This window comes from Calypte anna, chromosome 1 (assembly GCF_003957555.1).
Source record: "Calypte anna isolate BGI_N300 chromosome 1, bCalAnn1_v1.p, whole genome shotgun sequence".
Taxonomy (NCBI): Eukaryota; Metazoa; Chordata; class Aves; order Apodiformes; family Trochilidae; genus Calypte; species Calypte anna.
This window is the reverse complement of record NC_044244.1, coordinates 38,441,153-38,466,688: the sequence shown is the minus strand read 5'-3', so window position 1 is coordinate 38,466,688 and position 25,536 is coordinate 38,441,153. Positions and strand designations below refer to the sequence as shown.

Here is a 25,536-nt window from a genome sequence, read left to right as displayed (position 1 = left end):
CCATCCCTGCAGCAGGCTGGGTTGATGCCACCTCTTCCCCAACACACTCACCGTGCTTCAGTGTTCATGGTCATGCACGGGTGATGAGGAGAGGGATTTGGGCTTCTATGCTTGGCTCTGCTGTTGGCTAGAGAGACAGATTTGGAAAAATGCTTCCCCTGTTTGTGCTAATAAGGTGAGTGCCAGATGAAGATGTGGGCCTTCTTTGAAAGGTGCTTCATGGAGAAGGTGGCAGTGCTGCTGATGTGGTGTGTTGTGGCTCGGCTGTACTTGTGTGCCTGAAATTTGCCCAGGACTGTCAAAACCTAGTTGGTGTGAAAGAAGTGTTTACTGGGAGCTCCCATTTTCTCACAAGTGTAGAGGAAAGGAAAGCATGTGGGGCTGAAGCCAGTGTGCAGGCGTGGCTGATGGTTGCCTTCCCATCAGCTGAGCATGCTTCCATGTGCCTGGCCTCATCCCATCCTGGGACTGCTGTCAGTATCTCTAGTAGGGGATTTGCCTTGCAACAGAGTCCTCTTGTTCTGTTGATAGGTGGGGATGAAGAGACTCCTCTCCCTCATAGCCTAAACAGTGCTATGAACTTCCATGTACTGCTGGCACACGGATCTGTTTAGGACCAGTGCAGCTGAGCTGCTGTTCCTGTGTGCCTATAGGCTGGGTTTCAGGTTCACATCAATGAAATTGTCCCCCAGCAGGTAATTCATTGCCACAATGTATTTTCTGATCCCAGTGTCTCTTGGGCACACCTGCTGCCACCTGTCTGCTAGCTCAATTGGGCAGAGTTACGGGTTGGGAGGTGGTTGGGATGTGTTCCCTTCAAACCCGGGCTCCACTGCCTCTCCTCCTGTTCATCACCCTCTATCCTCAGCTTTGCAACATCTGCTCAGCTCAGTTTTCATCTCCCTGCTAGATAGCAAGGAGTGACTGTGCTCTCCAAAAGGGCAGGGGAAGGAAGGAAGGGAAACAGCTAGAGCAAATGGGCTTGAGATAAAGCATGTAGTGGTGCAAAGCATCCCTTCTTTCAGGCCCTCCCTTTGTACTAAATTTAAAGTCTTGTTGAGAATGAGTGGGCTTGTGCTTTGCAGCAGTTTGTAGTCCATGAACTGTCTCTGTTTCCTTCTGATTTCATATTTCATGGAGAAGGACACAGTGCAGGACTTGAGACAGGATTAGGCAATGAGGATGGGTGTTAGTGGAATGGCTGGAGTGAGAGATGGGCTTGTTCTCTCTCGGCTGTGTCTGAAGGGACATAGCTGTGACCTATCATGGAACCAACAGGCTTTTCCTCAGTGCTGGGGCAGTTTTCTTGTGCCATGGTTTAGTTGCCTCTCAGTATGCCTGGTGTTGAATATTTATTAAGAGCTTTGTGATCAGATGTTTGTGATTAGGCAGAAGCAGCTGACACTAGTTGAAAAGGAAATATGTTGTGGTTTTTCCTCCATAGACCCACTGAGGAAAAAACTTCAGGCAAGATTTTTACTTGACAAAATTCTACTCGGATGGAGTGGAGAGGGAGGAGATTTTTCTCCCATGGCTTTTCATGACAAATCATGAGAGCAACCCCTTTTGAATCTTGAGAATCTGCCTGCCCCTGCTGGTATCTCCCCACCTGAAATCTTAATTTACCATGAGTGACATTAGACACACTTCAGCAATGGCAAGCTGTGAAGAGAAGTGTGAACAGCCCCATGGTAAGGAGATTAAGAAGAGTCAAAGTATTTTTAATTTATGGTTCAAGTACTTTTAAAGGGACGAAACTATGTCCAAGTTGTCTGAAAGCCTCTTTTCTGCATGAAACTTAAAGAAAATGAGGCCAAAATTCAGGTAGACTTTGGGGGTTTTCGAAGGTGAAGGAGATTCGCTGCATCAGTGTATGTAAAATTTAACTGAAGAAATAATTTTTTTTCCCCCTCCTCTTCAGAGGTCTTTGAATAAAGATTTATATATCTAAATTCTAGCTGAATGGCAGCAATAGAACAGTTGCTGGTATTACATCTGCTGTTTGTACTAATCATCCTTAATGTGATCATGTATCCCATGGAATAATCAGGATTTTCTTACATAGACCTGAAGTGTTCTGAAGACTGAGATGGCATTTTGACTGAAGTTTTTATAGATGCAGCCCAGACTCATAATCTCAAGTGCAGAGCAGGGAAGATGTGTGTAGCCTTACCCTTTCTTGTCTCAAAACTTGGTCAGGCCTTGGTCCTTAGCCATCAAAGCTTATTTAGGTTTTTGCTATCTACACCGGTGTGATAATGGATGCATGGACAACTACAGCCTTACATAAATATTTAGAAATTAGGCATGGCTCTCTGCGTGCTGCTGATTTACCTACTCTTGGCCCAGATTTGGTGTCAGTGTGTAAGTGAACAAAGCATTTTTTTTTCCCTTGTTCTAAGTAACAGTCTTTGAAACTGATAGGCAGGAAAAGATACTAAGAGAAACAATAGATAGGCAAACAGCCATGTGGATTCTAATGTTCTTTAATGATACAAATTGCCCATGTAAATCTGTATTAGGGAACAGAGCACTTGCACCTGGGACTACCCTCACTGTGGTACAGATTGGCTGCCAGGGCTGTTAGGAAGAATCTGTGGATATAGGGAAGGGTTAGGTAGGTATTTAAAATCTATACATAATATGTGAAACACAGCTGGTATCCCTTGTACTACTTTTTTGGAGTTGGAATGGGGTGTGAGGATTTTGGTGGTGGTGTTTTGTCTTTTGGCAGGATTGTTGCTTGTTTTTTTTTTATAGTGATGTGGATTGAATGCCTTAAATAGCATTTTTAGTAGGAAATAAAAAAACCTCATCTTGTGGTTTTTCCTCCATAGACCCACTGAGGAAAAACTTCAGTTTCTCATCTTGAGAAACTGACTGCTAAAGATTTTTCCTCACTGCTCTGACAGAATACCTTGTAAGTCCAGTTTCCCCACTACTCTCTCCTATTTATATGCACATCCTTACTCCCACCTGAGTGTTGCTTTTTCTTTCGGCTTAAGCAGGCTGAAACTCCCTGTTGCCAAAGCCCAAGTTACTAAGATAGTAGAGAGTGAGCAATCCTGGTTACATTAACTGTGCAGCTGCTGCTGCAGTCCCTGTGTGTATCTAGTCAAATGCCTCCATTTAGCCAAAGGGTTTCTTTTGCTTGGGTTTGAGCTCCATATGGCTTCAAGTAAGCCCCTGGACTTTTCTCTGGAGCAGAGGAAGAGCACTCATGGATTCCCTTCTTGCCTAGCCTGCTTTGTGATGGGAACTCTTGGAGGCAGGGTGGTAAGGAGCAGCTGCAGGGGCAAGGAACAGCGCTTAACCCCCTGGAGTTGTTTACTAAACCCTGGGCTTTGACTTGACAGGAATTTGTGGTCAGTGTAAATTGAAATGATGATATTGCCAACTGACTCCCATTGACTAGCAGTTCTAAAATTTACTAGCCAACACATGCTCCAGGACTCCTGTTTTGTGTGATTTGCCTAGGCTGATGCACCACTTTTGGAGGCTGATGGCATGCCATATGTTTGGTGCAGAATCTGTGGAATGTCTGTTCTTTCGTGTACTGAGATGTGTTAGCTTGATTTAATACAAGACAGACCCCCCTCCAGATGATGCCAATCACAGCAATGAGCTGTATCACAGGATTAGTATTGAGTTCTCTCTCTGTAAAGAATGGGATAGACTGTCTTGATGTCAGGTGGTGTTAATGGATCCACACTGACCAAAGAAAATCATCTGATTTCATTTTAATCAGAAGGACTACTTTTGCCAGGGTGTGAGGGTAGAATAAAATGCTTTTCTTTCAGAATAAAAAGAGGCTGCTTTCTTCATTATAATAATAGACATCTGTAGGTATTCTGAATAGTAAACACACATATACTTTGGTCTCTTCCCTAGGATTTGCTGAGGTGTTTGCATTTGCATCTGTCTCTGAAGCCGATGAATCTAACACCCTTAGAAACTTGGTGTTTCCATAGAGAAGGGGAAAACCACTTATATTAATATGACACCTGTAGGTATTCTGAATAGTAAACATACCTATACTTTGGTCTCTGTTCTCTAGGATTTGCTTTTTTCCATCCCATCAGTGAGATTGGATTCTCTCCATACTCTTTGATGTATCTGAGGCTGTTGGTGTTTCCCATATTTCTTTTCTCCCATGTGCTGTAGAATTTGTGCTCCTAAATTCTCACCTGTGTCTCACTAACAAGCTTCTTCATTCTCTCCCCAGACTAGGAGCTTTGTGCACATCTGTTAATAATTTCTGTTGTGCCAAGGGTGGTATATGCATTTCCCGACAGGGCTGTTTTTTTTTTTTTCCCAGCTGTTCTGTAATTATGGGCTTAACTATGGCAAGGGGTATGGTCATGCCACAAGATACCACAGAATGTGTCACCAGCCAGCTATTGCAATTAATAATTCTGCTTACCAAGGGTACCAATATCTCAATTTTCCACTTTTGCAATTTCCAGTGTTCAGCAAATTGTGGAGTCCTCTGTGTCAATAGCAATGTGCATGCTTGCTTTCAGTTATTTTTTAAGATTAGTTCATTCAACATAAAAGAGTAAGATCGTGCACTTATTTTTACAGGCTTGCAGGTAAAGGTGAGTTTCAGCACAGGTTCCTGATTATTACTGTAATTTTTTACATTAAGGTAGAAGTTGCAATAGCAGTATGTAATTATATGCATTTATAAGTAAGTGTATGTGCACACATGCACATACATTGAAAGATATCAGAGCTTTGCTGAGAAGCCACCTACATCAACTAATCCAACAAAAAAGTTTTATGTTTCTGTACAAACTAGGCTACCCTGCTTTTAAATGTGTTAGTAGCTTATAGCATTTCCAGTCTGGAGCCTTAGATCATTGTATTTTTATTTCTAGGATTCCAGTCTGGATGAGAATAGAAAGAGAAGAAGCTTTTGGGATAAATAAATAAATACAGTTTTCTGTGGCAGCTCCCGAACTTATATAATTTTAGCACTGGATGAGCAGGCAGGAGGGAAGTGGAGTGTTTGCTGGCTGCACGGTGAATGCAGTCTGTTGTGTGGATATCATCCCATCACACATACAGTCTGCACCAATCTGCCTCATTCAGACTGGATTCTCCTAGTGCAAAGAACCAGCCTAAATTCATGCTGTAGAGGAGGAGTGTGAGTAGGATGGCTGCATTATGGCCATGAAGTCTGATCCACACAAGTTTTAAGCATCCAGGCTGTTACAAGGGATCCTTTCTCACACTGCTATATGGTTAAGTATGTAGATATTACTATTAGACCCCTCCATGGTTGCCACAGAGGGAGCTGGACCAGTGCAAACAGTTTTCAACCATAGGGGAAGGTGGTTTTGTGGGGCTCACAGGGTCAGGAGGACTGCCTGTTCTCATTTAAGTTGATTTTAAGGACTTTCAGACACCTGCCTTTCTGGTGTAACTGGAGCCTGGTGAATTTTTTTTTTGCTTGCAGGTGTGTAAGCAGTGGTACCCATTCACTTGTGCAGCGAGCTTGTAAATCCCTCATGAATTGTCTGTAAATTGCTTTGGGTTCCTTCTGGCTGACAGGCAGATCCTATTTAAGCACATCACCCATCCCTGCTGGGGCAGCCTTGCAAAGCCCAAGCCTTCAGGAGCAAAACCAGTTGCCAAAGAAGCAGGTGTGTCAGTTCAAAGTGGCCCGTGAGGAGCAGCTGTAAGCTTGAACTTTGCCCATTTATTTGCTCAAGGTTTTATCTCATCCTTCATTATACAGCCCGGTGAAAATGAATATTTGCCATGTCAGTAAAACCAGGGCCAGCTGAGTGGCAGGCTCTGTGTGTGCTTGGTGGCCTCATGGCTGAGGGAGCGGAGTGATCTGCAAGTGTCGGAAGGGAAGGCCATGGTTTCTGTGCCATCAGAGAAGACAGGGACACCTGAGTAAACAGTGTGCACCCTGGATGACTGCTTTGGTACACTCAATTGATTTTTCTATTATTTTTTTTCAATTTTTTTTTCTCCTTATGCCCATAGGGGTATTTTCATTCCGTGGGCAAAATTCTCACCTTAGAGCAAGACGAGCACTTGGAATGGAAAGTTAGACTTGCATGTTGGTTTTGGTTTTGCTTCAGGATTTTGAATGTGGGTAGCAAAATTAATATTGAAACAGACATCTCTTCTGGATCAAAGACCAAATGTTCCACTTGGAAAGTGTAGCAGCACTGTGTGCTGCTGTACTTGAGATAAGTTATTCTGAAAAAAACCCAACAAACCTCAACATTGAAGAAAACAACCCATGCAGTAATTGAAAGGCCTATTTTTGGTGCAGTGTTTTGATTTTTAGCAAGATTGTGTGTATTGAGGGAAATGTTTACTATTAAATTTGTTACTACTTCTGGTCTTTCAGATCTCTGGCAGCAGACTTACAGCCAGGCAGTTACAATTGATTAATTTTTGTGTCTAGAGCATTGTAGGATGCTAAAGCAGCATAATTTTCTAGGATTAGGAACCGTTAAGTGTTGGAGGTAAAACATTTATATCTGCATACAGTAACCCAGCCTTAGCTGGGAATTAGGCAAGTGTACATAGGGCAAATGGCATGACCTATTATACAGGGAGCCAAGTGGCTATTCAGGAGACCTGCTTTCTGTCCCTGGCTCAGCCCACCTTGAAAACACATATTTATTATAGTAATAAACATAAACAACCATGGTTTTTGGATATTCAAAATAAATTTAGGAAGAATCTGGTTAATTTTTGATTTTTCAACTTGTATTACCACGGGCTGATCTTTGGACCTGTATAACCAAACTTTTTCCTTATTTGCTTTGTTATTCTGCCTTTTGAAGGACTTTGTGGAAAAGAAAGCACCATAAAAATCACCCAACCGGTTTGGCAGGTCCTGTATAAACAGGAGAAATGCCAGGAAAAGTCTCATGTCTTTGTTGCCAGCTTTAAACAAAACAAAACAAAAATTCCAGTTCATTTTCCCCCAATAAAAACCTTTGCTGTTTGACTGAAGGGAAGGGCAGGCTGGGGGATGCTTGCTGGAAAGGACCTGTGTGTCCTCAAATGCTGGGAACGTTCTGATTCTTGGGCAATTGTCCCAGTCACCTTCTTGGCTGTAGGAACAGAAGAAGTGTTTTGTCATGTTTCTTGCAAGCAGGTTTGATGTTTTTTTTTGTTTTTTTTTCTTTCCTCATGTCCTCTGACAGTCTCACAGCTCAGCTTGAGTGTTAAACACACCCTGCTTGATTAGATGGGGGTGATTGATGCCCCCTGTTTTGCCTTGCCTGTGCCAGCAGAAAGCTGTGCTGGTTTTTGAGGCTGTTTTGGTGTGAGTTGGGTTTGGGTGAGGAGACCTTCCTTCCTAACTGGATCTGTGCCATTGCGTAACCATGGGAAGGGTTGGTGTTGCCTCTGTCCTGATTCTTGTGGCAGAGGAGGGATGTGTTTCTGGAACGGGTTCACAGCTCTTTTCTGATGCAGGCCACCTCTGCTGTCACTTGTGAGCTGAAAGATTTCCATGAATGCTTTGACATCAGAAGCGTTCACGGGGAGGGTGTTTAAAATCAATGCTAAAATGCAAAGTGAAATGATGCCTTCTCAGGGCTTTAGTGTCATGACCGTGTCAACTGATGTCTCTCCTGTAGTTCATCCTTCTGTTTCCAGAGCAGCAACATAACCCCAGAAACTTGACCATGCGGGTAGAGGATCAGGGTGGGGTTTAGGCAGCTTGCTGCTACTTTCTGCACCACTGTTTCTGGTTGTAACACAGGATTCAAAAAGGTCCTTCCTCTGGTGCCTCATTATCTTTACTATTTTGGTTGGAGCTCTTCAGAGCTGTCCTCTGCTCAGTGTTTCTGCAGTGCCTTGGACAATGGCCTCATGGTTCATTTTGCAGCTGCATGTTAGCACTGTGTAAATGCCAAGTCCTAACAGTTGGGTTCAGATTTTGATAGAGTTCTTGGGAGAGAGTATCTTCTAAAGTGTTGAAGAAGGTTTTTGCTCAGCCCCTGTGCTTCCGATGAGCTAGGCACCTAATCTATGTGTGTTTTGGTCCCTTCATTTGCAAAGGTGAGTGTAATAATGCTTCCCTTCATTTCAGGGAAGTGGCAAAGGTATTATAGGACGTATTTAAATAGTGTGATAATGAGGACTATGGACAAGCGTTCGGATTGAGTCAAAATGGGCCCAGGACTAGCACTTCACTATCTTTCTGAAAGGTGGCTGCAATTTACTCCATCTCAGTCAACTCGGTTCTCAAGCTTGTCACTTTTATATAGTTAGGCAATATTTGCAGCTTGTAAGCAATCTTATGGTAGGGGTGGAGTGGCTCTCACTACAGTGTCCATTCAGTTATGAACCAGCAATGCTTAGCTGTAAAAACAAGCCAAAGATAACCAGAGTGAAACTTCAGCACTTCTCCTCTGCCAGAAGCAACATCACAACCAATGATTTGGGATTACGAGTTAAAACAAAATAATAATTTGAGGAAGAACAAAAAGTGATGCAAAGGTTGAAAGGAACAATTAAAACAATTGGGGAACTTAACAAACAGGAAAAGCTATGGCAGAAGGAGAGCAGCTAAACTGAGTTTTTTTGTGCTTAGCCATCCCTTCCCATCCACTGGCTTCAGAGACCTGTGGAGTCAGCGTTATCCCATTGCCCTTTTGGCACAACCAAGGCAATCAGAGCTGTGGCAATGCCACAACTTGTTTGGAGAGTCAGTAGCAGGTCTGGGAACAGACTCCTGTCCCTTCCACCAATTCTCTTCAAACCTTTACTGTGGAGCTTCTTTTTTTCCTATGCTTTGAGATCTGACATCTTCCACCCAGTCCCATACAGCAGCACTATGGAACTACTCGTTCCCCTTCTGCTGGGAGTGCTGCTGGAATTTCCAGAGCAAAGGAATGAGGGCTGTGTGGGGTGTACCCTGTCACATGGACAGGTTGTACCTGGAAGGCATCTCTTGTTTTCAGCTTAGTTGGGAAAGGATTGCTAATAGCTCTCCTTACACAACAGAATATCCACCCGCTTAGTTCATTACTTATTAGCTCCAGGCAGGGACATTGCAGATCTGTTAATGGTAATGGCCAAATCATTAGAGTGTGCAGCATTAATGGAGGAGAAAGCATTTAATAAAGAGCCATTGCTCGACCCTGTCATTGTCCCTGGACTACAGACCATATTGTTAAATTCAGGCTCTGCTCTCTGTTACCTACCCTTTATTAAAAGGATAGCTTGCTCGGGAGCTTCAGCTTGTTTTCAGACACATGTGAAAGCTCATCTTTTCTTTTAAATTGCATATGACCAGCTATTCCTCTACAAACTTATTTTAAAAGTCTTCATAAATTTCTACCAATTCTGATGGCTGTTGCTGGAAGGATTGTGTTTTAGAGGAAATAAAAGATTTTGGCTGTGCCTCAAACTAGACCCCAGGTGGTCTGTTTAGTTTTCCAAATAATACTTCGTCTGATGTATTGATCAGCAAAAAGTTCAGTTTCTTCTAGATTGCATTCTCCTATGCATACACTGCCAACTGGAGAGACCTTCCAAAATCTGTTCAATAGCTTGTCAAATAAATGGCAACCCCCCTGTCCTGATTCTTGTGCAGGTTGGCCTGCCTGACTTTCTTTTCATGTAACTCACCTTTGTTCACTGGTCTCCCATTGCATCTTAATGTTTTAGTCACAGCTTATTAGCTCATCTTTCTGCTATATGTCTTCCAGATTATCTTCCCTTTCCTCTGTTTTTATTTCCTTTTGGTTATTGAGCTGTATCTGTCCTTTCTCTCTCTGTAGTTCCTTTATTCCTTTCTTACAAGCTAGGCCTTCTGACTCTTGTAAAACTTGTCTGTCTTGCAAATACAGGGGTAGTGTGTGTATGACGCAGTGTGAAGAGCCTGCAAATGCTCAGGATGCAGTGTTCTAAGTGAAATCCTACCAGCTGTTTTTTATATTCTCTCCTTTGTCATCTAGAGTTTCCTTTCTTAGTCACACTGATCTCATGTTCATGTTAAAGTAAGTGGCTGGAGTAGGTGAAAGATAGTGGGAGAGGAAGATGGTAATTTGATTTTCAGTTTCTATAAGGCAAACGAGATCAGTGCAGCCATGGTCCTTTTTAGGAACTCCCTCTGCATTTAATATGCTAGGAGTCAATCTGGATCCTTCTGAAATTTTATTCTGGCAAGTGTCCATTGTCACCTCTTGCTGTACTAGCTTATTAAGACAGCCTTTGAGAACGGCTGTTTTATTTGGCTGTCTTTCTCTCTTTGTGGATTCTCTTCAGTTAGCCTGGACACCCAAGTGGATCTGCCTGTTTTTTTCACCTTCATTATTGCTATCCTCCTCCTGGGTTGGCCTGGATTCCCTCTGGAAGCTTCCTTTACCTACTTAGAGCTATGTTTGAACAAGAGGATACAGCATGCTCCCTGCCATGCTGTGTGTGCTGGGTTACTTTTGCACCTCTTGAACCTTTAGGAGCAGCAACTGTAAGGTGCAGGGTTAGAGCTAGACACACCCAGGCTTTTTTGTGTATTTGGTATGTCCTTTTTCAGGGAAAGTCTGTCAAAAGCCTGAAGTGTGATGAAATGCTGTCATGAAAATGCGGTGGTGCTGTGTATGCCAACAGAGGTTTGTTTTGCTGGTGGGGGAAGTTGTAAAGATGTCAACCTTGCAGGATTAAACTGTTGTTTCACAGGCTCATGAGTAGGTACACCAGTCCTCTGGTCTGAAATGGGCTCCCAGTGCTAGAACACAGGCCTGTGATCAGGGTTAACCTCTAATGCTTACCCAGGATAGGCATCTACATGATCAAACATAACTTTTTCTCAGTTTGTTGTAGTAGCTGATTTTTGGGTGTGCCTTTATTTTCAAATGGTAACAGATACAAGATAATTGTGGCAGATCATGATGCAATTTGTTTCCAAACAGGCATGCATATATATATACATATATATACACACTATTCACCCTCAGGTTCAAACTGATTTCATGTAGGTAAGGTGGGAGAGTAAACTTAAGTGACTGAACTGGAAAATATTGAGGTCTGTATGGAGGCTACTGCCACTAATGTAAATATGGATGAGAATAATTTTTTTTTTTTTAAAGGGCTTGGAGAATTTTGTAGGTATATATATATATATATATGTATATATGGGAGCAGAGTCCAGCCATGCAATGGGACCGAGAAGGGTAATTTCTACTCGTTTTAAATTGTATGTTAAAAATAAGTATTTCAGAGTGTTGTAGCTCCTCAGGAATTTTGCTTCCAACAATGACTGAGGATTAAAAGAAGCTATGACTTTAATGTGAAATAGTCTCCCATGATTTTTCCACTACTTAGCCAGTGGTCTGTAGACAACCCATGGTGGTGAATGAGTTGACCTCATCCAGGTGACAGTTCAACCTGTGGCTCCCATTATGGAAATATTTGCTATCCCCCATCTTGAAGGATCGAATCCTGTTTGTAGGAATTGTAGGGTCAGTAAAAATGTTCAGAAGGCAGCACTTTCCTTGTAGAAAGTCCAGAAATGGTGCTGGAAACGTGTTTGAATACACAGTAGTGTTGCAACTTGCCAGTACAGTGACAGCTCCATAACACAGCTGAATGAAAACGCTTGTGCTGCCATGCCAGTCCTGAGCAGAATAGCTCCAGGATTCTCCTTTCCCGTAACTGGTGAGAGGGCAGCTCCCTGTGCACCATGTTTCCCCTTAGTTTTTCCATCTCAGTTTCATGGCCTCCAGAAATTTTGCACTGAAATGAGTGCATGACTCCCGTCACGGGTGTGAATTCCCACGCTTACAGGCAGGATTGTACAACCTCCATATGTTACAGAGAGGAGGCTCCCCAGCATTCCCTGTTATAGAAATGAGAACGTGGAAGAGGCACATTGAAATATCTCTGACGTGCAGCTATCTAAGCCTGGAAAGTTTTTTCTCTGCTACCTTCCCTGCTTCCCTGCTGCTTACTCACTAGCCACAGCGCTTCAAAGCCTCATGTGTCTGTTTTTTTTTCCCCTAGCTGTGCAATAAGCTCTCTCACTTTGCCTTCTGTGGTGCTTTGTGGTAAGCGAGTGTGCTAACAAAATCATGAGGTAGGCACAAAACAAGTTGCCCTGTGGATCAGAGCAGTGGCCCACTTTTCTCTGTCCCCTGCTTAGAAGAGGGCAATAGGAAGTTCTTTGGAGGAGTGTTGCAGTGACAGCCCCATAGGGCAGATTTGGAAGGTGTGTGTGTAAAGGAGCCAGAGGCAGATAGCTCCTTAGCATCAGGCAGTGGAATCAGTGTTTGACTTCTACCTAGTAGTAGGTCAGGTGGGCCAAGTTCAGCTTTACTGCCTCTTCTAAGGGTCTCTCTGCAGAAGGGTGGGTGGAAGAGGCTCCCACTTCCAATTGATAAGGCTTTACTCCTGTTTTGGAGGGTGATGATTCCATTTCCAAATTCTGAACCAGAATCTGCCTCATATATATATATATATATATATATTTGCTGCCTAGGTGGGTTACCTATGGATAACATTCCTTACTACTAATAAAGATTACTGTTATTTTCTTGAATCTTATTAAGCTCTTTGGCTTAGTATTATCTTGTAGTTTTACCTGATATTATCCTCTTACACCCTGTTTCTGCTCTTTATTCCCTCATTTTATCAGTGATGTCAGCAAAGAAATACTCTTTGAGCATGTGGTTCAGCTACTTTTTCCTTCATTTATATTTGCTAATGCAAGATATTTTTCAGTGCTTAGACAATAATGCAACCATATCATGGCATTTTCAACAACATTGACCTCCACAAGCAGCTTTTTCACAACACTTGAGTGCATCAATATTGCTATCTGTACAATTTTGATTCAATTAGAACAGTGTCTGTAATCATTCTGGGAGAATCATGAACTTCCCCACTGTCTCCTTTGCTTTTGTGATTAAACTGTTGTGCCTCTGTGGTTTGGTTTTTTTTATTTGTTTCAGTAAGTGTTGAGATGTGAGCGGGTATCCATCTCCTGCCCCTGTGCTGGGAGCTCTGTTAGAGGCAGGGTGAAGAGAGGAGACAGGGAGGAACTGAACTCCATGAAATCATTGAGGTCACTGAGATCTCTGCTCTCTGTTTGCAGGAAATGAGATGTTAATCTTTTCCCACTGCTGCTTTGCATAAGGTCCGTTCCAGAGAACTGTTTGTTTTAATTTCTCTTAATTACTGATAGTGTGCTGATTATGCTGCTGTAGGTTTGACACGAATTGCTATATTAATGGGATCAAAAATGAGGAGAAGTCTGCTGTAAAAATGAAGAAGATGACAGCAACTGGGGGGAGGGAGGAAAGTGGAGAGTTTATTTCCTACCCTAGTACTGCAGGGTTCTACTTTGCTTTTTCTGGAGCCTGATCCTTTGTCCCTAGCAGAAGTTGGAGTTTACAAGCTGTAACACTGAACAAAATCCCAAAAGGATTTGATTGTGGAGCATACAGTCTGTAAGGGGCTCTGATTTCCCCCTCCTCTCTGTGGTAGACCCTGTAACTCCTCTCACAGTGGTCTCTTGCACTTTTGAATTCAGCATTTCATAAAACACTGGTGAATGCTGTGTCATGGCCTCCTTCCCTTTCTTCTTCCCCCCACTTGCTTCCCTAATGATTAACTTACTTGAAACTCCTGTCATTCCCTGTGCTACTCTGGGGCTGGTTTACTGGCATTGCCCTGCTGACTGCCCAGACATGCTGGACCTTCTGAGTCCTTCCTGCAAATGCCTCATTCACCCTCAACCCTTTTCTCTAGGGGCATTTTTCCTCTCTGCCATTCCCAAGGTCACTACTAGGAGGATCCACAGTAGGAAAAGCAGACTCCTCCTAGCTTGCTCCAAGTCCCTTCGCTTGGCTTTCCACTTTCCTTCCTTCAGTGTCCTTACTGAAAAAGATAGCAGCCCTGGTCCCTTGTCCTTTCAGAACTGAACATCCTTCTTGATTGGGGGTATAGCACGTTGTGTCCAAAACACCACTTGTCACAGTCCTGAGTGCCACAACCATAGGTTTCAAACCTGGATTTGCACAAGGCAAGGGCATGTTACTCAGGGGCTTTTAAGCTTAGGACTTCCTCCAAAAACAAAGAGGGCAGCAGAACATCTGAGCACACATCCTACAGGTTAGGAGTTGGAGCAGGGTGATAGGATGATACCCAGGGAAGCGGAAGCTTCCCTTAAAGCAGAATCCCACTAGCACTGTCTTGTGAGTAAGCAAGGGAGGGTTGGGGGGGCTGTGAGGACAGGATGGGGAACTTTCTTTCTCCTTTTTTGCCGCTGAGTGTTGGCTTCCCAATACTTAAAGCAGCACAAATTGCTGTCTCCTCTACTTTGTGGTAACTCCTCCTGCTTCTCTGGGGGCAGGGAAAGCCCAGACCCTTTGAAGAAGCAAAGATGGACTTCAAATGCAACCAGATAGGCACGGAGTGGAACCTGTACACCAGCAGCCCACTGGGCAAGTGCACGTCAGTTTTCACTCTTGGTTAACTTTGCCCTGTGTAGTTTCATTACAGGCCATACAGGAGGAGGTTTTTACACAGTGATAAGAGGCAGGTGCCTTTTATGTTTAGCAGACCATGTTGGCCATTCTGGTTTCCTAAAAACTGCAGCACAGGCAATGTGTTTCTTTGCTTTATCAATAAAAAAAAAAAAAAAAGTAATTTTTGTATGCCATCCTGTCCAGCTACTGAAATAGTCATGTCATTGGGCCTTGCTTTGCATGCTTTCTCATACATTTTATTTTGATTTCTCTGAAAGCATTTATGTCCTTTGTGCCTGACATGTGACTGGAGCTGGAAAAGGAAAAAAAAAGTGTGTCAGAGTGGAAGCTGGAGAAGGCTCCTGCTTTGGAGTGTAAAGCTATTTTTATTTGCAACCTCACTCATCCTCAACTGTTTGACTTTTTTAAAAAGGTCAATATATGTACACTATATATACTAGAAATATAACTTTGCTATTTTGCCACTTTAAAATTATTATTATCTTAATGATGTGAATTATTTGTGCTCCTGACAGAATTTTCTAACTGTTCAGGTAGATTTTTTTTCTATAAAGGATCTACCCCAGTTTTTCAAACTGAAGTCAAGTGTGTGCTTTGGTGACTTCAGGAGTCTTAGTCAGCTGTTGTGTGTGCTCCAACTAGATAGTAATACCATAGTTCATCTTGATTCTTGTCTTTCAGTCTGTCTCTGCTGCTGAGAGTCTCTCTGGGGCAGGTGAAAGTATTCCCCAGTCTAAGCAGACCTGGCTGGTTGCCCAGGTGGCACATTTGAAGCACCAGCCACTCACAGGCCTAAGGAGGGTGTCTACAAAGGTTGGCTTAATGCATCTCTTCAGTTACTGTCATCAAGGTGAAATTTCATGGTGAAGCTTTCCTGACTCACTGTGAGCCAAAGAAGCCTTTAAAAAATGATGACAGCAAGCAGTATGCCAGCTCTTTGGTCTACCTCCTGGTGGCTACTGGTAAAGCACAAGGGAGCTGCTATTTTGAAGTTTTTTGTGGATGGCAGTTATTTGGGGCTGAGCATTTGGTCACTTGCAGGTTTAAATGTCTCCTGTCAGGTAGCAAATCTGGCATGTAGTGTAATGCAAAGCTCTTCTCTAGCACTCATCACCAGTAATCTCAAAGTACACACCAAATGTGTATTGATTTATTGTCTTCTACAAGTAGACTAAACAGCAAGGTTCTTTGCTCAAGTACACACAAGTTTCACACTGGTTCTGCTACCAGCTCTACCTGTCCTTCCTCCCAGGCTGTTGCTTGAACATGCCTACCATTGAACCATCTATTCTTGGCCTTCACATAAAGGGGAATATTAAACTGATTGATTAGGAAACTGCTTCAGAAATATTTCTACTAGCAGAGTATCTGGTTGCATAACCTTAGAAGCATGAGATACCAACCATGTTTTGGTGTGATGGATCCCATAGAGAGAAGCCCTAGGCAATTCTGACGTTGTGAAGAGTAAAGTAAATCTGCTCTCAGTGGTGCCAGTACAACAGGTACCTCCTGGAGGTGTGACTGAAAAGCCTTCAAAAGCCCAGAGGAGCAAGTGTGACCTTGTTCATTCATGTGTTTGTGAAGGCCCCAGGAGCTGCATGTGGCTGAAGCACGGAGCTATGGTTGGTTGCAGAACTGGACTGATGTTTGCAGTTGTGCTTCCAGCCATCTTAACTGACTCACCCTGCAAACAGAGATGAAGCTCTTTTTTCCACAAGCTCAGTTCCTTGACCTCCTTGTGACATTACCATTCCACACCTTTTGGAAATGTGGCCAGGACAGTTACAAGAGCTGCTCTTTCAGGATGCACTTTTGTTGCCCTTGAGAGGCACACGCTGTCCTTTTTCAAGACAGCTTAACTCTGAAATTACTGAGCTCATTTGAGCTTTGCTCTTTCTGTAATTCAGGCTGTCCATGTGTCTAATAAAAAGAGAAAGACTTACCTAATGTCTGTAAATTGCTTTGATATTTGGGTTAAAGGTGCTGGAAAAAAATGCAGAATTGGTAAGAGAGGGCATTTCAAAGGCAGTAATAAAATTCGGGTAGTTACCTCCCCTTTGTGCCTTGTAAAATGTGTTCTGTGAATATTACCAGTTTGCACATACTGTGGACATACAAGGTGTGTGGAAAAAGTAACTTCATTTCCACAACTTATTTCTTGTCCTGTTTTTGTGAATACTAGAAAACAAGCAAATGTATTGGTTTGTGATAGTAAATATCAACGAGGCTGTCTTGGTATAAATCAGGTCACTGTATGCTGTTAGGAGGGAGATCAGCAATGACAGAAAGGCAGCAGGTACTGGAAACGTAGTGTCTACGTTTGATACAGCCCTTTCTGGGTGTTGAGGAAGGTGCACAGGGTTCTGGATTTAATTTCATTTTCTATTTGCACATTTCTCCTGCTGTTGGCTCATGGAAACCACTGAGCCTTTGTCTTTGCAGTGGTGATGCAGGATTTCGGTGAGCATGAAACCTTGCCTGAGGTTCGACTTCATCCCGTGTTCTTTGGGAGGGAAAAAAAGGACTTTAGGTCTCCCATCTATTCTCTAGTGCCTATTTGCAGAGGCAGGCATCGATGTGGCTACGTTTCAGACACGTTCTTCTTTTTATAAATATCTTGTTCAATAAACACAACAAGCAGCTGCAGTGTGGTTCGATTATCTGAGCTGTGGATCGCAGCAGGAAGTGCTAGGAAGTGGCTGGTCTTGTTGCGAATTGCTGGTACATGCACCGTGGTGAGAAGGTGCAGATGGCAGAGAGAATCCAGGATGGGCACAGAGAGCTGCTTGGTGTGGGAATGTGAAGTGTAGAGTCAGCTCCTTTGAGTCAGGGGAGGAGCTGCAGAAGTTGAAAGCAGAAGAATGTTTTCTAGCTCCACAAGTGGTGCGTCTTTCACTATGTCGCGAAGGACATCCCTGTTTATTAACTAAAGAAAACTAAATTAATTTCAGCTAATGCATTGCTGTTTCCTGGACACAGTGTTGGATAGAAACTGAGTGGACACAGTAGGGTGTTAAAGGACTTTGTGAGAGACTTGTTTATAAGGCTTAACAATTTCTGGTTCAGAAGTACCAAGCAGAAAATCACAGAGGCTGTACTTGCAGAAATAACAACATAGTAGTGGTGGACTGAAACATGTCTGTCCTCCCACTTGGTCTAAATCTAGAATAGTTAGTGTTGAAATGGGTCATTTTTTCTCCACATACCATCAGTCTTTGCCATGCCTGTCAGCAGTGGTGGCTGGTATGGTGGCAGGACTCCTAGAAAAGCTTCTGGTTCTGCATGAGCTCATGAGCAGCAAGCTGATTGCAGCACCTTGTGCTAGAATGAGCTAGGATTGCTTTGAAGTGGTGGCTGAGAGATCTAAGACTTGCTGGGTGCTCCATGCCCCATTTCTTTTTGGATGTGGCACACAGTCTACCTGAAGAATTTTCTGCTTTGGTACATTGTTATTTACTCACCTTGTACAAACCTCTCCTTCACCTTCCTGATGGTTATGTTCTGCTGGTGCCTCTGTCACCCTCAGTCTAGGTCCCCTACTGCATGGCTGTGATAATGCTGTGTTTCATAATGAAAGTAATTACTTTCTCTTGCTTCAGCACCAAGTTTGTCTTTTCCATTTGCCAGAGATTGGGGTCAGGGTGGGGAGCTGCACATGTACTCTCCTGCAAATGCTTCGAAATTAAGGCAGTTCCCTTTGTTTCTATATCTATCTGGATGTAAATCCATGCTGCTTGCATTGCATCATTAAATGTCAGCAGCACACTTTGGGGGAGCAACATGCCTTGCCTTCCAGGAAATCATATGATAATGATTTATGTTCCTGTAAAGTTGTGGCTATGTGTATTTACAAAGGGCTATAATTTGTGCTGTGACTGGAGTACACGTTCAGAATATGGAAGAATTTTCCCATCAGATCAGATGAAATTTCAGTCTTAAATTTCTTGGCAAACATTGTCAGCAGTAAAAACCTAGCAGTGACAATTATGAAACTAATGCAACATTCACATATTGCCCTTTAACTCTATTTCACTGTCCCTGAGTAGCTGTTTTCTGTATGCTGACTTTACTTACTTGGTTGCAAGGTAAACTCCTTCAAAGAACGTGCTAGTAACTAGTTCAGGCAAGAAAACAAGAATGTACTAATTTACTCAAAGGTAAATGGTTGTTAGTGACAGGGTATGGCTTTCTTCAGCAAAGACAAAACTAATTGCTTAATGTCTTCAAAATGCTACAAAGGAGTAAAGTGTTAAGTACTTAATAGAAGTACTCAGTTCATGACTGGTTTTTTTAGCATAAGATAAAGTGGTTTTAGCACATTCTGCAATGGTCCTCTTGCATATGTCATGGAGTTGCTGTCAGATTTTCAGCAATGTATCCTCCTTGGACTCTCCCTCCTTCTGTGCCACTTCCCTTTCCTCCCTTTGCAAGCTTCAGAAAGGACTCTTAGAAACTTCACGGACCTTTTGCGACTGAAACCCATCACCCTGAAAGCTGGTGGGCCCCTGGACATGGTCCAGCACGTTGCCTGGAAGCAGGCAGGCTGGCTGGAAGCTAGGGGCTCCCTGGTCTTCCTTCCTTCCTTCCTTCCTTCCTTCCTTCCTTCCTTCCTTCCTTCCTTCCTTCCTTCCTTCCTTCCTTCCTTCCTTCCTTCCTTCCTTCCTTCCTTCCTTCCTTCCTTCCTTCCTTCCTTCCTTCCTTCCTCTCCTTCCTCTCCTTCCTCTCCTTCCTCTCCTTCCTCTCCTTCCTCTCCTTCCTCTCCTTCCTCTCCTTCCTCTCCTTCCTCTCCTTCCTCTCCTTCCTCTCCTTCCTCTCCTTCCTCTCCTTCCTCTCCTTCCTCTCCTTCCTCTCCTTCCTCCCTCTCCTTCCCCTGCCTTGATTTCAAACCTGTGTTCCAAAGTTCACATTGTCCTCTCTCTCTCTCCCCTGCCCCCTTGCTTTCTTTTTTACAGCAGGAGAGAATTTCGTACACCCCTCCAGTGAGCCCGGTACCGAATTACACTCCCTCGTCACCACTACATGTCCCAGTGCCTCGAGCCATCAGGATGGAGGAAGAGGCGATCAGACAGCCAGCTCACCTGCGTGAGTGTCAGCGTGGAGGCTTCTTAATCTCTCTTGGTTGAGGGAGGGGCTGGGTGTGTGTGTGTGTGAGAAGCTGTCTCTCTGTTTATGGAAAAGAGCAGGGAAGCCCTCTGCCTTTGACTTTGTTTTGTTTTTTAAAGCTCCAGCTGTTTTGATTTTTCTAAATACTCTTTTTAACCAAAGGGAACTATTCTTAAATACCAGTATATGATCCCCCTTAGTGCCCTCCATTCCCTGCACCTCCTGTCAAGGATTTGGCTTATTTCTCATGACAGGCACAAATGTGGAAGCTTTATTTGGATGGGAAGTGGTGTTTCTTTCCATGGCACAGGAATTGCTCAGCAGTGTGCTCTAAGCCAAGTTCAGAGTTTCACAAGCTGTAGCAAGTGGAGTGCCTTTGTGCCATACTGTTTTTCTGGTTGTTATGGGTCTTGGTATTGAGTGCTCCTCATGTCCAGACTCTCTTCTGCAGAGTGTGTGTGCTGGCAGAGGCAGTGGGGAAAGAAGAATGAGCTTGGCTGTACACAAAAGGATGCTGCAAAGGAGGAAGGGCTTATCACTGACATTGGAATAAAAACTACAGCTGGGGGCAAGGTGAGAGCCAGACACTTCCTCACTGAGATGAGTTAGTGTTTGAGGAACAGGAAAGGCAAAGAGATGTTGGCCAGTGAGAGATGAGATAGGATGGGGACAAGGAAGAGTGGAATTTTCCTTTTTTGGGGGAAAGCAGTTCTGATGTAAATTGAGAGGTTTTAAGTCAACTTTTGTCAGGTGTTACATTCCTGGGGTACTTGAGTGACAACAAGACACGGGGTCAGGAGCAAACATAACTTCTTTGTTGCCATCTAACAAATGGGTTTGGGATTTCAGAGGGAGGGAAAGAAAAGTTCATGTTTGTCACAAAACATTCTCAGTGCTGTCCTCAGCTGTCTTCCAGGAATGCTCCTTTTCTGGATACAAACTGCTCCCAGTGTTTCTGTAATCCCGTGCTTGCTCCCTTGGCCACTGAGTTGCACTGCCCCAGGGCCACTCCTTGCCCACATTGCATTCTTCATGGCCCTGTTTTTGCCTGCTTCTGCCTCTTGCTGTCTGCTGCCTGTGCTGTCATGTAGCTCAGGTGTACCTTTCCTGTGCTTTCTGACTGGAGTGGGAGCTGGCACTGCAGTTTTCTCTGGTTACCTGCCTGTGTATCCCTGAGCTCCCAGGCCCTTCTTGTCCATGTGTGTGGCTGCTCTCCTGAGATTCTTCAGCCCAGGGAGGACTTGCTGCCACGCTTACAGGGCATTGCTGTGCGTTGCCCAAAACTTAAGACACTGAGAAACCAATGCAGAAGCAGTTCTTCTCTAGTAGTTACCTTCCCCAATGTGTTTTCTAATCTTTTAGGTCTCCCCACCCACCCCCAGCACTGCATTAGTTGGTACTATTTACTCCTGTGGGAGCCACTGTCCTCCTCACAGCTAGCTTTCCAGTTATTTACTGCCTTTCCCACTGGATCTGACAGATGCACAAGGCAGGAAAGCAGAGACTCTTGATACTGAAAGGGGTGGAGCACTGAGTTTACTACCTTCTTCCTTCCCATCAGCTAGCCAGCAGGCTGGCTAGTGTGAAGCTTACAAGGCTTCCACTCAGTGAAAACTTCTGAACCAGTGTTTTTAGGTGTGATCCAACCTTTCACCTTGATTTCTGTTTTGGGTTTTCTTTTCTTTTGATTGGCACGTTTCTAAACTTACAAGGAAGCTTCTTTGCCACTAGTATTTCTACACCAGTCTGACTGGTTGTAATGTAAAAACACAGACTACTGACTTTGTGGAAGACTTTGTGAAATTATTAATGTCTTGGGTCATAAACAACACGAAGCACATTTACATGACCTTACTAGTTGTAGTATATGGCAGTATAGTATTTTGTAGCTCAGTGTGCAGTCAGTATTGACCCCAACGCTGTCACCAGCCAGCTGACCTAAACCCTTTTAGAGCCCCTGTTTAAAGTGTGTAGATTCATAATTAGGCCAGAAGGGACCATAATGAATTCCTAAAACAATCTCTGGTCTAACCTGAGTCGCAGAACTTCACTCTTTTAGTCCTGTGTTTAGAACTAGTAACTGAGGTACAACATGTTATGCAGAAAGATTTCTGCTCTTCATCTAAAGATTTCAGTGATGGGGAGGGTATGAGGTCTCTAGATGTTCTTTCAATGCCTAATTATCCTCCTTATTTGCTATTTTTTTAAGTGCCCTATTTATAGTTTGAATTAGTCAAGCTTCGGTTTCCAACTATTAGATGTCATTATCTCCTTTCCTGCTAAATATTGTCAAAAGACTACTCCTGATATAGGTGCTTTTAGATAAAGTCACATCTTAACCTTTTCTTGGCTAAACTGGATAGGAGAAGAGGTTCTTGAGGATGTCAGTCTTTCTGTAAAGCTTCCAGATTACAGATTCTGTTTGTATCATCTCTGAGAAATATTTCCCACTTCAGACATCCTTCTTAAACTGAGGACAACAGAACTGAAGATCATATTCCAGGAGCAGCCCTCCTAATACCAAGTATAGAAATAATTAAACACCTTTTGGATCTTGAGTCATGACATTTAAGAGGTATTAACATGGAGTTTTGTGATTCCTGTATGGACCCTTCTCATTTTTTATTAGAGGTGTGTATGAATCCAAACTGCCTTAAATGTCAGGCGAAGTAGCTAACTTTTAATTCAGACTGTGGTGGTACGTGCAAAGATTTGGTCTAAATTTGCAAAGTTTGAGAGTTTTTTAGGTCTGAGATTTAATTTGGTTTCAGCCTTATTATAGCTTTTGTTGATTATGGCAGAGCATAAGAACTTCCCTGAACCTTCAAAATTCACTCAAATGCCACACGGAGATCTGGCACATTTCTCCAGCCATGTTCAAAGCTGATAGATGGACAGGTCTCCACTTGTTCTTTGTTTCTGTGAGATTCTGATGGCATTTACTGAGATACAGGCAGAGTTCAGCCCTCACTGGTGCATCTTCATTTCTGCCAGCTTACAGGTTCAAGAGCTGTGCTACGGTGCAGCTGAAAGCAGTGGTTAGTCCAAGCAAAGGTAGAACTAGAGACAAACGTTTCAAATGGAGAATGAAGTGCTCTCTGTGGATTCAGCCAATGTTTTATGCCTTCCTATTATAAATTTCAGTGTTTCTAATGTTTGAGAGCACTCTGAAGGCGCTAATAGCTGATAGTTTCAAGACAATTATTAGAACAATTTCCTTTGGCGCAATAAATTATTTCTCAGTGTTTGGTGAGCAAATGGGTCTCGGCTATGCTGAGCTGATTTGATACAGAGGATGAAAAAAGGGAGACCTGCAAAGTTCAGAAGAGTAGAATGCAGATCCCTTTTTGCTACAAGCAAGCAGAGGAGGACTCCTCTATGGTCAACATGGCTAGAAATATATAGAGAAATCCCTTTTCCTGGGGGTGGTGTAAAGGTACCTTTCCCATCTTACACAACCTTTCTTGTTTTAATTAGCTGCTTTCTTTCCAGCCTCCCCTATTCCTGTAATTTAAAAGTACAATGCAATCAGTCTTAAAGCTCTGGGAGAGTGAGAATAAATTTCTGGTAATACCTTTCTCTTATGCTGTGCTTCCCTGTTAAGGACTTTTGACCCATACCTCTAAACATACTTGTTTGCCTTGATATTCATTTTTACCTACTAACTGAGTATGTGGAGCGTTGTAAAGAAACTATCAGTGGGGAGCTGGAGAATATGCTTTCCTCTGCTTTAGGTATCTAGTCAGAAAGTGCAGTGATCTCCAGTTTGTTCTTTGTCCCCAGTCTGTATGCTGTAGTAGCTTTGCAGCATGTCTGATCTCCACCAGACTGCACTAACGTCAGACAGGAGAGTGCATGGAAAATTGAGATGTTTACTGAGGATTCAAGAGAAGCAAGTTCATCTTTCACACAAGGCTCTGCCCTCAGTGCCTTCTGTGACCTTGGACATCTTATTTCCCCACTGTAAAATGAGAAAAAAACGAGTGCAATGACTGTAAAAGTTGTGAAAATTAGTATAATGACTGCCCCAGTATTGTGAAAATGAAGTATTCTGAGGTAGGTGGAAGTCCTGAAACTATTTGCATAACCTTTATCTCTGAGGAGACTTACTGCACATTACCACGGAGAGAAAGTACTCTCTTTTTAATTTTTTTTTCCCTTCTTTCTAATTAAAACCAGCCTTTTTGTCTTGTCTGGTGCAGTGTCATTAGTTACTCATTTTGTGCTATGGCCAGTACCTTGTAGTAAAACGTTCTTGGAACTGGAGAGAGGATATAGCATTTAAGAGATGGATATGAGAATGTGTTCCTATGTCTATTAATATGCTCTGAATCAGAAAGAAAATAGTTTTTTCCTTTTTTGTAATAAGCAAGATGAAAATAAGGTGGTTTGTCTTCTACAACAGCAACTGCAAATATGTGCTGAAGGCTTTGTGATTTTCTTTGTATCATTCAACATAAAACTTCTTCAACAAGAGACAGAGAAATACCAGTGCTGAAAAAGGACTTATTGAATGCTCTGACCCTGTGCAGTAGCATTTCCCCTTGCTTGTTTCTGTTTGTTTTTACAGTCTGATTTATATCTCTGAAGGGCATCTTCCTTTGGGAACATGTGTGTTTTTGTCTAGTTGTGGGCAAAGATTTCATGGTGTTTTTTACTGATACAAGCATGAACAGGAGCTTATTTCTTCCACTGAACTAATTAGTCATCTTTCTTTAGTTTTGGCATCCTTCATATGCCTGCAGCCCATTGTCACAGCAAGGCACACTGTGCATACTTTTCTTTACTTCCCTGTACACGTGAAGCAATTATTATTGGCAGCAACCAGATTTTCTTGCTCTTGCTTTTTTCTGAGCCTCCGACAGCCTGCACTGACATTCAGAGTAAAGTGACAGGCTCTGAATGTCAGGGTACCTTCATCACATCTCACAGGGGAGAACTTTTGCATCAGGACTCCAATGTTTTCTTGCTGTCTGCACTCACTTTTTGGGGGGTCATGGTGGTAGGGAAAGCCAAAGACCTAGTCGTAAAGTTGAGTGCTTTTTGTTTCCAGTGCAGGCTTGGGTTCTGGTCTTATGTTTTCCAGTGTGTGATATGTTCAGGCTACATCTGATTGTGATGAACTTTAGAGTATCCAGACCTGGTCACATACAGCTAGTTGGATCACAGTTTTTATTTCAGTATCTCTTGTAATGACTGTTCCAATTCCCTCATTAAGGGAGGACAGAAGTGAAATTTTAGGTTTTTGATTGTAGAAAGCCTGGAAGTTTTCACTGAGGAATAGGAATCCTTCTGCATGCCTGTTTCATATTGTTATTCAGTACTCTGGGTGATGCCCAGTCTGCTGGCTTTGTGTTGGTTCAACATCTTTGTGACCTTATCTGTACTACACTGTACAAAAACCCCTCTGTATAACCACGTGCATCTAGGAGTAGCATCACAGGCCAGAAAGTTGGACTCTCAGTTAGGTTCTTCAAACTAAAGGCATTTATCAGACCTGGAAGCAGTTTATTATGAGTTTCTTTTTCCTAATCAAACATTCTTGCATCATTTGTGTCTTAAAGGCACCAGTTTTCTTTATTTTTTTTTGAAAGAATGCAGAAAACAATGAAGAGGAGGAGGAGGAGGAGGAGGAAACAACAAAATTGTCAGGGTTGCCAAGGATCCATTTTTTTCTGTATAGTGTCTATTAATTATGCTGCTTTTATTAATCCTTTGGCACCTGTTAATTATTCTACAATTTTGGTGAACAGCTGGAAAGCCACTTTGAAGCATTAAGCGTATTGTTATTTCGTTACTAGAATATTCAATGCATTGAACTGAAAATATGTAGTGAGATGGGAAAAAAAGCCTTTCACCCGAAGCCACATTTAGAGCAGCAAGCAATAAAAATATTTTCTTTGGAAGAATCTTTGTGGAACAAAACTGACTGACGCACATACAGGGAAAATAAAAT

The 25,536-nt window shown here is 42.9% G+C and overlaps 1 protein-coding gene across 3 annotated transcripts in view; it reads left to right on the top strand.

The window, feature by feature from the left end:
- ETV6 (ETS variant transcription factor 6) overlaps positions 1 to 25,536 on the top strand; it is a 134,334-nt gene that overhangs the window by 27,245 nt on the left and 81,553 nt on the right. Inside the window, exon 2 of one of the 3 annotated variants that reach the window (XM_030467980.1) lies at positions 19,430 to 19,559. The exons of 1 other annotated variant lie outside the window; for it this stretch is intronic. In XM_030467980.1, the coding sequence (XP_030323840.1) occupies positions 19,430 to 19,559 (130 nt within the window). Of the gene's footprint in view, positions 1 to 19,429; positions 19,560 to 25,536 lie in introns of those variants that run through there. One more of the 3 variants, XM_030467988.1, reaches the window with a different exon arrangement.